Source organism: Malania oleifera, chromosome 8 (genome assembly GCF_029873635.1).
Source record: "Malania oleifera isolate guangnan ecotype guangnan chromosome 8, ASM2987363v1, whole genome shotgun sequence".
Classification (NCBI taxonomy): Eukaryota; Viridiplantae; Streptophyta; class Magnoliopsida; order Santalales; family Ximeniaceae; genus Malania; species Malania oleifera.
Genome location: NC_080424.1, coordinates 96,253,506 through 96,270,239, shown reverse-complemented (window position 1 = coordinate 96,270,239; position 16,734 = coordinate 96,253,506). Strand labels below are relative to the sequence as shown.

The window sequence follows — 16,734 nt, the reverse complement described above, 5'->3', positions numbered from 1 at the left end:
ATATGATCTCTTCTATTCGACGTCTACTCGATTCGATTTTTGCTTTTGATCTAGTACTTCATAAATTCGTCACTGGAACCTGTACTAAACATGATCTGCAAAGATAAAATACATTAGGAACCACAAATAGATTAATATCATTAAAACATATTAAATATGATTATGTAGCCCCCAAGGCTAACAATACCAAATGACTCCTAACATTTGCAATTTATTTGAATTAATGATTTTATTTATGAAAAGAAAAGTAAAGGAAAATAAGAAGGAAACTTATTTTCTATTATATTTTCATTCTATATAAAATACTATAAAGAATGAAAATTTATTTTAATATGACCAAAAATTTTAAAAAATTAAATATTAATAATCTGTAAAATTATATTTTTATTCATAGACTTGGTATATTTTTTATTTTTACTTTTCTTGCTAACTAAAATTGAAAATATAAAGTTCTTTATATTTATCTTTTCTTAATATTTTTGAATTTCAAACTGGCAGAGATAGTAGGGGAACATTATTTATATTTTCAAAATAAAATAAATTTTGGAGAATTATTATTACTATTGTGATTATAATTATTATTTTTATTTGACAGCGGTAAACGATTTCTAAGAACAATTTTTTCCGCTAGGAAAATACTACTTCAATACTCATCCACTCCGCCGGAAAAAAATAGAAAAAGAAAACGGAAAATCAGACACCATGAGACCCGCAGTGCTCCCCTCCCCGTCATCTCTCGCACCCACTGTGCAATCCCCGCCAAAGATCCCTATTTCAAAGCAGCTCTTCCCTAAACTTCAACGCAATCAACACCAACCTCAACCTTCTCCGTTTCGAATCAAGATCTCTCGCCGCGACGCTGCCCTACTCTCTTTTTTCGCGCTCGTGCCTCCTCCTCCTGCAACCGCCTTCACCATTGGCATTTGTGCGTGATTACTTATCTCTTTTTCTCTATTCACGTTCTTCCACACTCTCTCCGAAACTCTAATTTCTTCGTAGATCTTTAGTCTCTGTGCTTCTTCTTATCTCTGCGAATGCAGCGGGACCGAAGGATTGGCTGAGAGAACAAAAGAAGAAAGCCTCGAAGTTCCTCTTCGCTCCTATCGATGCCTCCCGCGAAAGCCTTCGCACTGCGTATCGCTTGCTAAGTTCGTCTCTCTCTCTCTCTCTCTCTCTCTCTCTCTCTCTCTCTCTCTCTCTCTCTCTGTGTTAATTTGGGATTGATTTCGTTAGTTCTTGATAGCGCCGAGCGGTTCTGACGATTCGAACAGGGACATGGGGGAAGTTCTGAGGCTGCTTAGATCTGCTGCTAGGGATTGCGTTATGCAAGAGAGGAACTTGTTCGTTGCGTTTCAAGCTAGTACAGGAGTTGAGGTTTATTTTTGTTTCCTATAGCATAAATCAGTTGCGGCTTTCTTGGTATGCTTTAAATTAAGTTGTCACTTTAAAGAGATAGTGAACTTGTTTAGACCTTCTATATGGGTCAGGTTTTTATTGAATTTAATTTGCCTTGATACACATGATGAAGTTGTTAGGCGTCCAATTGTATTTATTTTTCCGTAGAAGGAGAGATTGGGACAACCTTATTATCATTGTCTGAGCCATTAATAGTTAGTACACATATACAATAGATTGTGGAAAATTCTTATTATGATAACTGAGAAGTTGAGAGCAGCTAATCATGAATATAAATAAGTAGATGGGGAAAAAAATAAAGCAGGGAAGATTAGTCTAGGAGGTATGTACATGATTTGCAATTAAATTATCATATTATTCCTATAATATACAGGTTTGTACATTCAGACTGATTGTGAAGAATGCATCTTCATTGCTCGCCAATAATGACCCTGCAAAGTTGGAAGCTGAAGCTATGCTAGATGATCTTGTAAGGTAGTTGTTGTAATGCATCATTATGATATTCTTGCTGTCAATTAATTGATCTTTGTCATAACTCATTTATTGCTGTCATTTAAAATTGCCATCACTCGCATGCATATTGATGGAGCTATTGGCAATTTGGCACTCTAATATTAGCTTTAAGCACTTTATCCTCCCTTTTTCATAACTGAAGAGACATTAATAGCCTTTTATTTTTGACGACTAAACCCTTAATTAAGCTTTTCAATAAAAAAATAGCAACCACCTAATCAATTTACTTTAAATTCACCAAAATTGTGTAAGAAAATACCAGTCGTTTTTATTTTTGAAACTCTTACCACAATTTTTCTTTGAACATTGTATGAAAAGTATTGTGTAGGTTTAGAGAGCATCTGTTGTGATTGCTATAATTTTATTTTATGTTAACTGTTTTTGTTGACAGAGCTTGATTACAGAGTTTAGTAGTTTTACAACACTTAGTATTTAAAGTTTTTTAGGCTAGTCTTGCTGGACTTAAGTGAGTATTGCTGTCCTTTTGACTAGCTAGAAGAGAAAATGGAGTGTCTAAAGTTAATACTAGAGTGCCAAAAGTTCTACCTTATATATAAAGTATAAACACTGTCTACTTTGTTGTTGGAAACTTTTTGAGCTATCTATGGTTTTGAACAATTCATGCTTTTAGTATTTGTGTGCATGCTTGCCTGACAAATGTTTTCTGTTAATGCTTTTAATGTTTTATATTTTTGTTATTTACATTTTTGAATATTGCTTCTTGTCTGGTTATACAGATCTTTAACCACCCTTAACAATGTAGCAAATGAAGCTGATGTTCAACTTGTTTCTAGCAGGTAAGTATTTTTGTCAAGTTCTTGAAGAACTGTGAAGTATTTTATAGTGCACTAATATATGCAATTTTATTTTATTATATTTTTTGTTTCATAGGATTTTTTTTTTATTGTTGCCTGAAACGGTATGTATATGAAGTCCATCGAAGAAATAACTTATTTAGTTGTAATGTGTGTGTGTGTGTGTGTGAGAGAGAGAGAGAGAGAGAGAGAGAGATTCTCATTCACACATTCGTAGGTCACAGTTGGCAATTGAATTGGGTGGCCTAAAGTTAAGGTTGATGCCCAATTGTGTCCTGGCAAATGTGACAAATTTTTTCGAGTTTTTTGTTGCTGGTTCTAGATTCCTGGTCATTTTATAGTAATGGAATTGAAATTTAAGTATATCATTTTTCACTTAAAGTTGATTAATCGTATTTAGTTTTAGGTAACTGATTTGCTAAGCGGAGGCAGAAGCTTGAGTATAAGTTCTTTAGGTTTAAAGAAAGCGAAAGCCATGAGATTGACGGTGCCATCTAATTGGCTATATTATATTTTAATATTAATACATAGCATATATTTGTTATATATCTTAATCTAGTATACAAATATAGTATGTATTTAGCCAAAAAATGTTGGTAACCACACACGTTGTGTTAGTTACATCTATAACACAACAAAAGTATTAGCTTAATGTTCAGTTGGGTTGTCTTGAGACCCAAGTCAAGCCCTATCTCTACCAATTTTTGCCTCCAATAGCATGTGTGCACATGTGTGATCTGGTGCACAATCTATGTGAAGATGCATATGCGGCAGATAGTTACCAGTTAGTTTGCTAGAAAGCCAAAATTTTGATGTGGATTCACTGAGAACTTGTGAATCTGCAGATTGTAGGGTTCATTCCTCTTAAGGAACAACTTAGGCAACTAAAGTTTGGTTAAAGCTTATGGCTCTTTATGATATTCATTGGGTGACTTTTGACACTTGGTTTACTTTTATGCTTTTGCCGCAGAGAGAAAGTGGTAGATGCACTTGTGAGTGCCATATCTTCCTTTGATAAGTTTGAGCAGGGTGTCCAGGGTTGCCTAGAAGCTTGATGGTTTTGGTTTTCTTTCAGAATTGTAATACACTTTTGCGCTTCAAGGATTTTGATGCTTCAACATTTTTGATTGTTGGAAGATAGATTCTTAACATAAATTCTGTTTGATTTTCTCTTTTTCATTAATGTGCCATTGATCCTGATTTGTTTATTAATTTTCTATTTGGTTATAGCATTGTTGGAAAGTAGAAGTTATATATTGTGGCCTAGCTTTCCCATGTCTCCGTAATTTTTATTTTGATATTGATTTTTAATTTTTATTTTCATATTTATTATCTCTCTCTCTCTCTCTCTCTCATGTACACAAAATGTGTGATTATGCTTCATGTGTGAGCATGAGTAATCTAATCTAATAACTTTGCATTAGATCTTTGGATGAATGTTAATCATTCTGTATACATTTCATTGTTCCATGGGTAAGCATTCCAAAGACAAAAAGCAATCTGGTTTTTAGTAATTGTACAAAAACTGGATTTGCTTTTGTTAGACCATTCTCTATCTGAACCATGTGGCACTTTTTGTTTTATTTAGTAGTTAGCAAAGTTTTCTTGCTTGCGAAATTGACAGTACAAAATATTGCTTGCTTGGTTTAAAAAACTATGTTGGAGATAAAGAGAATTCCTCAATTGTAGGACAATGGATGATATAATGTGGTGACAATTGGACTTTTCTACTAGCATCGGAGGAGCCTATGGGTGGACTTGATACACATGGGTGAACACCAACTTGACCCAAAAACTTAAGCCTATTGAGTCTTGGGTCCAACCATGTATATAAACACTCATCATCCAATCAAATTTTTCAATGTGGGATAAACTCACAAGTGGAATTCTAAAAAATCTCCCCCTCACTTGTGAGCTCCAATTGCTCCCCCTTAAACGGAAACTGTCTCCCTTATGGGAGTAAGCCCAATTTTCCAACAGTTGCCCAAGTGGGCCTTACCACTTGCGCTTTACGTGCCTCGGATTGCATTCCACGTGCCTCCAAACCAATCCGACCTCCTACGTCTTGACCCTATTGAGATCCATCCCAGGTCTACATGGTCCTTATTGGCCTCGATCACACACTTGGTCCTCTAACTGTTACCACGTCAGAAGAATTAGTTTCACGTCTCGACTTTTACGATGTCGCTCACCCAGAGTTCCGAACCGTCGGCTCTGATACCACTTTTTAGGACCAGAGGAGCCTATGAGTGAGCTTGATACACATGGGTGAACACCAACTTGACCCAAAAGCTGTAACTGAGTTCGGGTGACTTCTTTCCGCTCATTCTTATTTTATCGCGATTCTTTTGGGAATCCTTTTTGCCCTAACTTTGTGAGCATTTTTGGTGATTGTACTGTTGTAATTTTTGCTTCTATTATAGTAGAGATTTTATTGGGTCTCATAGGCCTTGTGGTTTTTACCCTTCACATTGGAGGGGTTTTTCACATTAAAAATCGTGGTGTTCCTATCGTGGTGTGTGATTTATTATTATTGTTGGTTGGTTTTTTTTGCTTGTCATAGATTTAATTTTTGGGAACGATTTATTTGTTGTGTTAGTTGTCTTGTTACTTTCCCAACAAGTTGTATCATAGCTTGGTTCATATAAAATATGAAAGACAATGTAGGTACTATGTGCAAGCTCATAGCTTCAAATTATTCAATTTGAAAACCAAAGATAGAGGATATTCTTTATTGTAAGGATTTATTTGATCCGATTGAGTTGGGTAGCGATAAGCTGGAAAAACAAACTGATGCTGACTGGAAGAAAATGCATAGGAAACCAGTTGGCAAAATCAGATAGTGGGTGGATAATAGTGTTTTTCATCATGTGGCTCAGGAGACAGATGCCCAAATACTTTGGAAGAAGTTGGAGAGTCTTTATGAGAGAAAGACTGCTCACAACAAAGCTTTTGCAATTAGAAAGCTTGTAAATTTGAAGCTTAGAGAAAGAAAATCTGCTTTTAAGCGATTTCTAGAATTTGGTAAACCAACTAACCAACATGAAGATAATTTTAGATGATGAACTACAAGTTTTGTTGCTATTAAGTTCTTTGCCTGATAATTGGGAGAGTCTTGTAGTATCTTTTAGCAGCTCAGCCCCAAACGGTGTGTTGACCCTGTCGTTTGTTAAAGATAGCTTGTTTAATAAAGAGACCAGAAGGAAAGAAATGGGTATAAATAATGTTGGGAATTAAAAACAAATTCCGAAACCTGTGAGAAACAAAATAGAGAAAGAATACACGTCAAAGAAAAATGAATCACACGTACAAGACAGTATTTATGTGGTTCGGCAATTTTGCCTACGTCCACGGAGTTGTAGGGATTTCACTATTATCAGGGAGAAATATTACAGAGAGTGCAGCAGTACAATATTCTCCCTCACTCTCTCGCGAAGTTTGATCACAAACCCTAATCACCCAAATGCAATCCTTTTATATGTTGCGCATAGGGTTCCGTTCCGAATAGGCCCAAAAAATTTTCCCAGGGGCGTTGCCTATGGCCCAAGCCTTCGCTCCATGGACTAAGCGTTAGGATAGAATTCTCTCATTAAATAAAGGTCGTGTCATTATCCAAATTTAACACAACTAGGCTCCACAAAAGCCCAACAGATAATACTTAGGTACTTGTTACAGAAGATAAGGGGAGAAGCTGATACAAAAATGAAAGGGGTAGAAGTAAAAGTAGAAGCAAGTCAAGGTCAAGATTTAAAAATTTTGAGTATCATTATTGTGGTAAAAATGGTCATATCAAGAAGTACTGTTACAAGTGGAAGAGAGAAAATAAAAGTAACAGTGACAAGCAAGAAAAGAAGGATCTAGATAATAATGATCGTGTGTCCATTACTGTTGGAGATGATTTGGTTCTTGCTTATGATGATAATGTAGTTGCCTGTAATGAAATTAGTTGGGTGGTTGACAGCGGTGCCTCTTTTCACGTGACATCAAGGAAGGATTTCTTTAGTTCATATACTTCTGGTGACTTTGGAGTTTTGAAGATGGGAAATGATGCTGTGGTACCGATAGTTGGCACTGGAACTGTTTACTTAAAGACCAACAATGGAACATAATTGGTACTCAATAATGTCAAGCATGCTCCTAGTGTTCGTCTGCATTTGATCTCTGCTGGAAGACGTGATGATGATGGATATTGCAACTTATTTGGTAATGGACAATGGAGACTTACCAGATGAAATTTAATTGTGGCCCAAGGTAACAAATTTTCTAATTTATATTTTATGAATGCTTCTATTTGCTTGAATTCTGTGAATGCAGTTGATAGCGATATCACATTAGAGTTATAACATAAGCGATTCAGTCACATAAGTGATAAAGGACTCGATTGCTTGGCCAATAAGAATTTGCTGTTAGGCTTAAATGGTGCAAAACTAAAAATATATGTTCACTGTTTGGCTGGGAAGCAGAAAAGGGTTTCATTTAAGAGTCATCTTCCTTCCAGAAAAACAAAGTTACTTGAGTTGATTCATTCAAATGTTTGTGGTCCAATGAAGGTAAGGGTACTTCGTGGTGCACTTTATTTTGTTACTTTTATTGATGATCATTCAAGAAAGCTTTGAGTTCATGCTTTGAAATCCAAAGATCAAGTGCTTGATATGTTTAAAGATTTTTAGGCTTTAGTTGAGAGAGAAACAGGAAAGAAGATAAAATGTATGCACTGATAATGGTGGTGAGTATTGTGGTCCATTTGATGTCTACTGTAGACAACAGGGCATCCGACATCAGAAGACTCCTCCTAAGACTCCTCAGTTGAATGGTTTGGCAAAAAGGATGAACAGAAAACTGGTAGAGAGAGTCAGATGTTTGCTTACAAAAACAAAACTACCTAGATCATTTTGGGGTGAGGCATTATATACTGTTGTTCATGTAATTAACTTATCTCCTTCTGTTGCGCTACAGACTGATGTCCCTGACAAAATCTGGTATGGGAAGGATGTTTCCTATTACCATCTACGTGTGTTTGGTTGCAAAGCATTTGTTTATGTGCCTAAAGATGAAAAGTCCAAGTTAGATGTCAAGGCAAGGCAGTGCATTTTTATTGGGTTGGGTCAGGATGGGTTTGGCTACAGGTTTTATGATCCAATGGAAATGAAACTTGTGAGAAGCCGTGATGTAGTCTTTCTGGAGGATCAAACTATTGAAGACATTGGCAAGACAAAAAATTCTTAGTTTTAGAATTGTGATGGCTCAGTTGACTTGGGATTCGATTTCTTCTGAAAATTTTCCTGATACAGTTGAGATTGACAATCAGTATGATACATAGGCAGATGTTCAGAATGATCATGTGGTGGAAGATCGCGAAACTATTGATGAGGAAGGTACTTCGACTATTGAACCACCTACAACTTCACTGAGGAGGTCTACTTGAGATCGAAAGCCCTCTACAAGATATCATATAGATGAGTATGTTCTTCTAACTGATGAGGGAGAACCAGAGTGTTATGAAGAAGCCATTGAAAGTGAGCAGAAGCAACAATGGTTTAGTGCAATGGAAGTTGAAATGAAATCTCTGCATGACAACCACACTTTTGAGCTGGTAAAATTACCTAAAGATAAGAGAGCTTTGAAAAATCGGTGAGTCTATAGATTAAAACAGGAAGAGAATTCTTCCTTGAGATCACCATGGAGGAAAGCAATTTTCAAATCCATCTGCTCAACCTCCAAATCAAGACTAGCAGCCAAGCTTAAAACAACATGGATTGACGACATTTTCATTATTGGTGAGAAAATCTCCCCAAAATCAATCCCCTTTTTCTGACTGAAGCCTTTGATAACTAATCTAGCTTTGTACCGTGGGAGTGAAGAATTCTCCTTTTGTTTTAATCTATAGACCCACCGATTTTTTAAAGCTCTCTTACCTTTAGGTAATTTTTCCAGCTCAAAAGTGTGGTTTTCAAGCAGAGATTTCATTTCATCTTCCATTGCACTAAACCATTGTTGCTTTTGCTCACTTTCAATGGGTTATTTATAACACTGTGGTTCTCCTTCATTGGTTAGAAGAACATACTCATCTGTAGGATATCTCGTGGAGGGCTGTCGGTCTCTGGTAAACCTCTTGAGTGAAGCTGTAGGTGGTTTAATAGTCTAACTACCTTCCTCATCAATAGTTTCGTGATCTTCCACTACATGATCATTCTGAACATCTACCTCTGTATCATACTGATTGCCAATCTCAACTGTATCAGGAAAATTTTCAGAATGAATCGGATCCCAAGTCAACTGAGCCATCACTATCCTAAAACTGAGAATTTTCTGTCTTGCCAATGTCTTCAATGGTTTGATCCTCCATGAAGACTACATCATGGCTTCTCACAAGTTTCTTTTTCACTGGATCATAAAACCTGTAGCCAAACTCATCCTGACCATACCCTATAAAAATGCATTGCCTTGCCTTAACATCTAACTTGGACCTTTCATCTTTAGGCACATGAACAAATGCTTTGCAGCCAAACACACGTAGATGGTCATAGGAAACATCCTTCCCGTACCAGATTCTGTCAGGGACATCAGTCTGCAGTGCAACAGTAGGAGACAAGTTAATTACATGAACAACAGTATATAATGCCTCACCCCAAAATGATCTAGGTAGTTTTGCTTCTGAAAGCAAACATCTGACTCTCTCTACCAGTGTTCTGTTCATCCTTTCTGCCAAACCATTCAACTAAGGAGTCTTAGGAGGTGTCTTCTGATGTCGGATGCCCTGTTGTCTATAGTACACATCAAATGGACTACAATATTTGCCACCATTATAAGTGCGAATACATTTTATCTTCTTTCCTGTTTTTCGCTCAACTAAAGCCTGAAAATCTTTAAACATATCAAGCACTTGATCTTTGGATTTCAAAGCATGAACCCAAAGCTTTCTTGAATGATTATCAATAAAAGTAACAAAATAAAGTGCACCATGAAGTATCCTTACCTTCATTAGGCCACAAACATCTGAATGAATCAACTCAAGTAACTCTGTTTTTATGGAAAGAGGATGACTCTTAAATGAAACCCTTTTTTGCTTCCCGGCCAAACAGTGAATACATATTTTTAGTTTTGCACCATTTAAACCTGACAGCAAATTCTTCTTGGCCAAGCATTCGAGTCCTTTTTCACTTATGTGTCTGAGTCGCTTGTGCCATAACTCTGATGTGATATCGCTATCAACTGCATTCATAGAATTCAAGCAAATAGAAACATTCATAAAATATAAATTAGAAAATTTGTTACCTTGGGTCACAATTAAATTTCCTCTGGTAAGTCTCCATTGTCCATTATCAAAGAAGTTGCAATATCCATCATCATCAAGTCTTCCAGTAGAGATCAAATGCAGACGAACACTAGGAGCATGCCTGACATTATTGAGTATCAATTATGTTCCATTGTTGGTCTTTAAGCAAACAGTTCGAGTGCCAATTATCGGTACCATTGCATCGTTTTCCATCTTCAAAACTCCAAAGTCACCGAAAGTATATGAACTGAAGAAATCCTTCCTTGATGTCACGTGAAAAGAGGCACTGTGGTCAACCACCCAACTAATTTTATTACAGGCAATACTAATTACATTATCATCATAAGCAAGAATCAAATAATCTCCAACAGTAGTGGCAACACGATCATTATTATCCTGATCTTTCTTTTCTTACTTGTCAGTGTTACTTTTATTTTCTTTCTTTCACTTGTAATAGTACTTCTTGATATGACCATTTTTACCACAATAATGACACTCAAGATTTTTAAATCTTGACCTTGACTTGCTTCTACTTTTAATTCTACCTCTTTCATTTTTGTATTGGCTTTTCCCCCTATCTTCTGTAACAAGTACTTGGGTATTATCTATACCCATTTCTTTCTTTCTGGTCTCTTCATTAAACAAACTATCTTTAACAAACGATAGGGTCAACACACCGTTTGGGGTTGAGTTGCTAAGAGATATTACTAGAGTCTCACAATTATCTGGTAAAGAACTTAATAGCAACGAAGCTTGTAGTTCATCATCTAAAATTATCTTCATGTTGGTTAATTGGTTTATCAAATTTTGGAAATTGCTCAAATGCTCAGTAACAAATTTTCTTTCTCTAAGCTTCAAATTTACAAGCTTTCTAATTGCACAAGCTTTGTTGTGAGCAATCTTTCTCTCATAAAGACTCTCCAACTTCTTTCAAAGTATTTGGCCATTTGTCTCTTGAGCCACATGATGAAAAACACTATTATCCACCCACTGTCTGATTTTGCCAACTGCTTTCCTATGCATTTTCTTCCAGTCAGTTTCAATTTGTTTTTCCGGCTTATTACTACCCAACTCAATCGGATCAAATAAATCCTTACAATAAAGAATATCCTCCATTTTTAGTTTCCAAATTAAATAATTTGAAGCTGTGAGCTTACACATAGTACTTACATTGTCTTTCATATTTTATATGAACCAAGCTCTGATACCAGTTGTTAGCATCGGAGGGGCCCATAGGTGGACTTGATACACATGGATGAACATCAACTTGATCCAAAAGTTTAAGTCTATTGGGTCTTGGGTCCAACCATATATATAAGTGCCCATCATTCACTTAAATTTTCCAATGTGGGACAAACTCACAAGTGGAATTCTCAACATTTTCCAGGTTAGATAATTATCTATAATTTTTCTGGCATTATAGTATGAGCACATTGCCTTAAATTATGGATGATATTTTAATGTAAAAAATATATAATACCACGATGATTATGAAGTTTTGAAGTTAAATTATATTGTTGCCTTTGATAAGAAATTTCTCTCTTTCCCTCCCTCCATGCCTCCCTCAGAGGGGGTGTGTGTTGGAACTTGGAAGCAGATCCAACCTTACATAAGGCATATGGATGCTGCTGCTATTTTTCTATTTGTGTTCTTTTGCTTTCTGGTAGCCTGTTGAAGTCTTTTGCACTTATTTTGGGGGACCTGGATGCATGTTTGTCATGAATAAGAACAGGTGCAACTGTTGATACCATATGCTTAATCTCAGCACAGTATTTTCTTAATAAAATCTTTTAGTTCATTGGGTCACACCCAAGTTTGGCATTTCAGTAAAAATGCACATGGCAGCTGTCTGAAATGTAATTAGAGCAAGTAACAATAAATCTGTGGTAGCATATATGGTGTCTCTTATGGTCTCTATAGAAGCTACTTAATTTGCCCTTCTTCCTGTACAATTGGAAATTGACGCCTGTCTTGTTGCTTACAGCACCTTGTCCAGGAAAGTACTTTGCATGCATTAGGCCTGAATTATGAAATAATTCATTGCTTTTTTAATTTTGTTATTATCTTGATTAAGGGTGAGCCTTGACCCAATATTAAGGGATTTCCACTCAAACTCAGTCACAGGTTCAAGCCATGGAAACACCCTCTCCCAATCTCTTGACATGACATGGTTGCCTTGTGCACTTGGAGTTTTCTTCTTTGTATCTGGACTGAGGCTTTAGCCTGCATTATCAGAATGTATCTAAGCGGTGCCTTATCTTGTCTTTTGAGGAAGCAAATTTCTGTAGAGCATCCCAATTTCTAATGACCATAAAAGATGATAAGTTATTAACTTCACACAACTAATGAAACGTGTGGTTCCCATCGCCCACCTATTTTTGTTTTGTGCTGTGAAAAGTCACCAGCTTTTTGGGCGAGCAATGAAAATCCTGTGCTGAGCAGGCCTTTCAAAACAATGTTTCTTTGTATTTTTTTTAAAACCTGTTGCAAGCCAACCAGTTCAAAATTAAAGACATCATTCATATCAGTTCGAATTTTCTCCCTCATATTCTGTATGATAAATGGAATTTCATTGCTGAAGCTAAGGTGTTTTTCTTCCATTTTTTGGAGTGGGAGGGGGAGTAGGTGCAGTTTCCCCTGTTAAAAATATTCTGAGTCCATAAATTAAATAAGATGTTCTGCAATTTTTGTTGCACCAATGCATTTCTTTTCTCTAGGCAACAGTAGCAAACAATGATTGCCTACCCCTACACTGTAATCGAAGCTAACATGTGTGGTATCTCTGTTCGAATCCAGTTTGTCTCTTAAGGAATAGTTTTATTGGGTGAACCAGAAGCCTGCACCAGATATAAGCGACGGCACGGTGTTCCGTCATCTGGGTGAGTCTGCATTGACCGAGGCAAGCTGCGGAGCTTATTGAACAGATTTAATGGGTCATGCATGAGCCCAAAATTGGCATCTGGGTCTCCTATTTGTGAAAGCTTAACATCCGAAAACCCCAAAGAGGGAAGGAGATGATCAGGCCAATCGCTATAGAAATGGAATATGGAATTGGGGATTGTGGTCGATGGTTTGTTCATAAAATCTGCTAAGAGGACTGTCTGGGTAAGAGCGCAGTTGTCAGCTATGAGATTCAACACTTGCATAGCATGCGAGTGCGAGAGGTAGTAGAGGATACCTTCTAGAACCCACACTGTATTCTTATCTAATACGTAACCTGATTTTTGAAGCTTTTCGAGCCAGTCACTGTCTCTAATGTCAGCGGCCACTCTGTTCAACGATTTTGCTTCCAGAACAAGATGATTTTCATTTATTGATTCTGTAGCTGCCCGTAGAAGAGTGGCTTTCATCTGCAAGACTTCAGGAAAATCAATCTCAAAGACGTGGCTTTCCTTTAGGCAACTTAAACGGTACGCCCTTGCATCCATTCCTACATATACAAAAATAAGAATTGGATTTATTTTGTTTTGAAATTTTAATTGTGTTTGGAAATTTTTTAAAAGAATAAAATAGAACAAAATTTTTATTGACTAAAAACACGTTTTCATTTCCTAGATGAGGACAACTTCTCTCAAAAAGACCACACAACCATCTGCTAAGACACATGCTATCTAGAGAAGGATATAGGGAATCAGGGATCTTATATGGGGAGGATGACAGTATGGACTTATAAAGGGGCTATATAAAAGTGGTTATAATGAATATACATAAATTGCAGTTGGCAAATTTATATTATAGGCAAATTATAATTTTATAAACTTCAGCCTTGGCCCCTCTCTAGTTCTCCTTGATGCTATACTGATGATATATTTCAAGTTAATCTAAAACCATTTCTAAAAGTTCCTGAATTGGCTGGCCCAGCATTTGGGCTGGTTGGACCTTTCTATGCCTCTCCATGGTGAACATGATACATTTTCTTGCTACAATGATTAATCCAAATAACATTCTGCCACAAAAGACTACAGACTGGTGGCCTCGGCAATTGTCCAAAACAAGCATCATTAGTCATTATACTGGTTTGGTTTTGCTAGAGAAATTACAGTATGCAGTTCTATATCCCCTAATGGTGCTATATCATCAGCTGAATGGAATTAAGTCCATTGAGGCAAAGGAATTTATTTGTTCCATTTCGGTCACCTATTTTTATCTGTGTAATCTTTTTGCCTTTATTCTTCTTTGTTTGGGTATTAGGATGCAATCAAATATGCGAAGCACTAAAATGCAAGGAGCCAAGAAAGACTTGTGTAATCACAAACCTGCACCGAGCAACACCACCTGTGTTTCTCCACCATTGAAGGACTTGAGAGCAGCTTCAAGTTTGGTATCAAACCAGAGGGTTCGAACTGCCAGAATCACACCGGAGACCTCTCGGGCATTATTAAGCCGGTCCTTCTTTATCTTCTCGTGGAGGCTTCTTAGGTATGTCTCTCCAGCAAGCAACCCTGCAAGCGGGTCATGGATGACATGCTTCCACAGCGCTCGTCCCGCTGCTGTTTGGCATGCTGACCGCTGAAGTGAATCCCACTCATTTTCTATAGCTGCATGGAGCTCCCGAGCAGTGTCGGTAAACAGCAGGTCCGGGAGCTTCAGCTCCGGCCATGCAGGGGCTTCCACCAGGCCATTCTCTGCACCCGACATGCTACCGAATGACATGAAAACTCAGGAGGGGAATAGAAGGAAGTGAAGCAAATGATGCGAGACATTGTGTGTGGGAGGGGGGGAGAGGAAGCTTATGAAGGGAGTGGGGTGTAGTTGGGGATAAGGAAAGACAGCCACACACCAAACCAACGCTCTAGAGAACAGATGAATCGTATCCAGCTTGGTGGCCTTGGCCTTGGCCTTGGGTCTTGGCATTGATGAAAATTGAAAAGGAAGGTAATGAAGGAGTCCACGACTACTGCCATTTCATATCTCTGCCCAACTTGTCCTTTTCATTGTAGAAAGTGACGAGGAATGGCTCCCACCAGAAAAGGCGCTCTTCATGACACCGCCTCGCCCGATACTTCGTACTCCCTTGTTTTTTATTTGGTTCCGGTTGTACACGTTATCCTTGCGCTCTCAGCGGGAGTTAAGGAGCGGTAGATATGAAGAAGAAGACTTGGGGCCCGTCTTGGATAAACGCAGGGAATATCAGGTAATTAGCCTTTTTAAATTTTTTATTTTTGATTATAAAAAATAAAAAAAAGATATATAGTAAATTAATAAATTAAAATTTAATTTTATACATCATTCATATTTGTTTCTCTTAATTTTTAATATCTTGAATTTGTGTGTATTTGGTCAACATTTAATACAAAATTATATTAAAATTTTTTTAATTCATCCTAATTTAAAGTCCTAAATTCATGCCTCAACCCCAACCTTTAGCATTTTGGAGTATAGATTTTGGGGTTAGTGCTTGGATCTATATAGACAAATTTTAATATAATTTTATATTATATTTTGTTCAAATTCACACAATTCTAATCCCTAATTTGATTTGAGAAATTAAGCTGGAAATGGTATCAAATTTTAGGAATGAAATTGCATTTATACTTTGGAAATAAATTGAAACTAGCATTTTAATCAAATGCATTAATTGCATTGCAAAGCAATTTCATTCCTACCTTGATTTTGATCAATTTTTTTTTGGAGATTTTTTAAGATGTTATGTACCAAAATATTTTATTATAAAATTAAGGATAAAGTTTTGTATTTTTACTTGGTGATTGAAATATTTATTCTTAAGAATATAATGAAATAAGATGGTGATGCAATCAGTTATATGCAAATATAATAATTTAGAAAAAGTTATTCATACAAAATCTCGTGTTATCCCACTCAACAAGTTACTAATACGATAGGAGTGGACATACTCATGCCAAAATTTAGGAATAATTATCCTATTTTTTATTTATTTTATATTATACGTTAATGAGAATTTTTTGCATTGCTATTTACTTAATCCCGACAATATATTTTTGAGGTAAACTTTTGGAACTTTGTTATTATTCTATTCTTAATGATTAAATGTTTTATAAATCAAATGTAACTAGAGTCGTGGACTTATTCTAATTTAAATGTCAATTTTTTTTTTTATTTTTACTTATTTGATAACAGATTAATAATTTTTTTACTCAAATTATGTTATTTTTTAATTTATTGTTTTGCTCATGAGATTTAGTCGCATGTTTTTTTGCATGTATATATACAAGATTTAAGTGTATGTTGCGCATGCATGAATATTGACGTTGCGTTTGAAAGTATGAATTTTAAACTTTGATTCGAATTTAGGAAAATTATAGGGAAAATGAGTTTTTTCTTTATTTTCCTTTCTTTTTTTCCCCTGACCATAAAATCGTTAATCTAAATAGACTCTAACTCTATTTGGATTAAGTATTTTATTTGAAAAAAGAAAAAGAAAGAAAAATAAGAATAAAATTTATTTTCCTTAATATTTTTTTTATATATAAAATACTATCAAATACAAAAGTTTGTTTTACTATGTGTAAAAATTAGGAAGTAAATGTCAAATATATGTAAAATAAATTTTTTGTTCATATATTGTATGTATTTTTTATTTTTTCTCACTTTCCTTGATAATTACATGATAATGTGAGTATTTTAATGTTTTTTTTTCTTTCTTTAATATTTTTTGAGTTCCAAACAAGGCCTAAGATTTAATATTTTTTTATATTTTAAATAATTTTAATAATATACAATATACATGAAAAG

At 35.8% G+C, this 16,734-nt stretch overlaps 2 protein-coding genes across 4 annotated transcripts; one reads left to right on the top strand and one right to left on the bottom strand.

The window, feature by feature from the left end:
* The first annotated feature begins 616 nt into the window (after positions 1-616).
* Positions 617-15,239, top strand: LOC131163021 (uncharacterized). 3 transcript variants are annotated; one of them, XR_009138902.1, is made up of 7 exons: positions 681-925; positions 1,041-1,148; positions 1,244-1,374; positions 1,790-1,890; positions 2,667-2,726; positions 12,817-13,430; positions 14,212-15,239. XR_009138902.1 is itself a non-coding variant. In XM_058119708.1 (6 exons), exons 1-6 carry the CDS (start codon positions 703-705, stop codon positions 3,797-3,799), a joined length of 708 nt encoding a protein of 235 aa, XP_057975691.1. In that variant the 5' UTR covers positions 617-702; the 3' UTR covers positions 3,800-3,956. The 3 variants fall into 3 exon arrangements, 2 of the variants coding, with proteins under 2 accessions (XP_057975691.1, XP_057975692.1); XM_058119708.1 differs by lacking the exons at positions 12,817-13,430; positions 14,212-15,239 and adding an exon at positions 3,715-3,956 and having other exon boundaries at positions 617-925; XM_058119709.1 differs by lacking the exons at positions 12,817-13,430; positions 14,212-15,239 and adding an exon at positions 3,715-3,759 and having other exon boundaries at positions 1,790-1,885.
* LOC131163019 (uncharacterized) lies at positions 12,524-15,127 on the bottom strand. Its single transcript, XM_058119707.1, has 2 exons — positions 14,277-15,127; positions 12,524-13,450 (listed from the first exon to the last, which is right to left on the bottom strand). Exons 1-2 carry the CDS (start codon positions 14,671-14,673, stop codon positions 12,825-12,827), a joined length of 1,023 nt encoding a protein of 340 aa, XP_057975690.1. The 5' UTR covers positions 14,674-15,127; the 3' UTR covers positions 12,524-12,824.
* Positions 15,240-16,734: the final 1,495 nt, after the last annotated feature.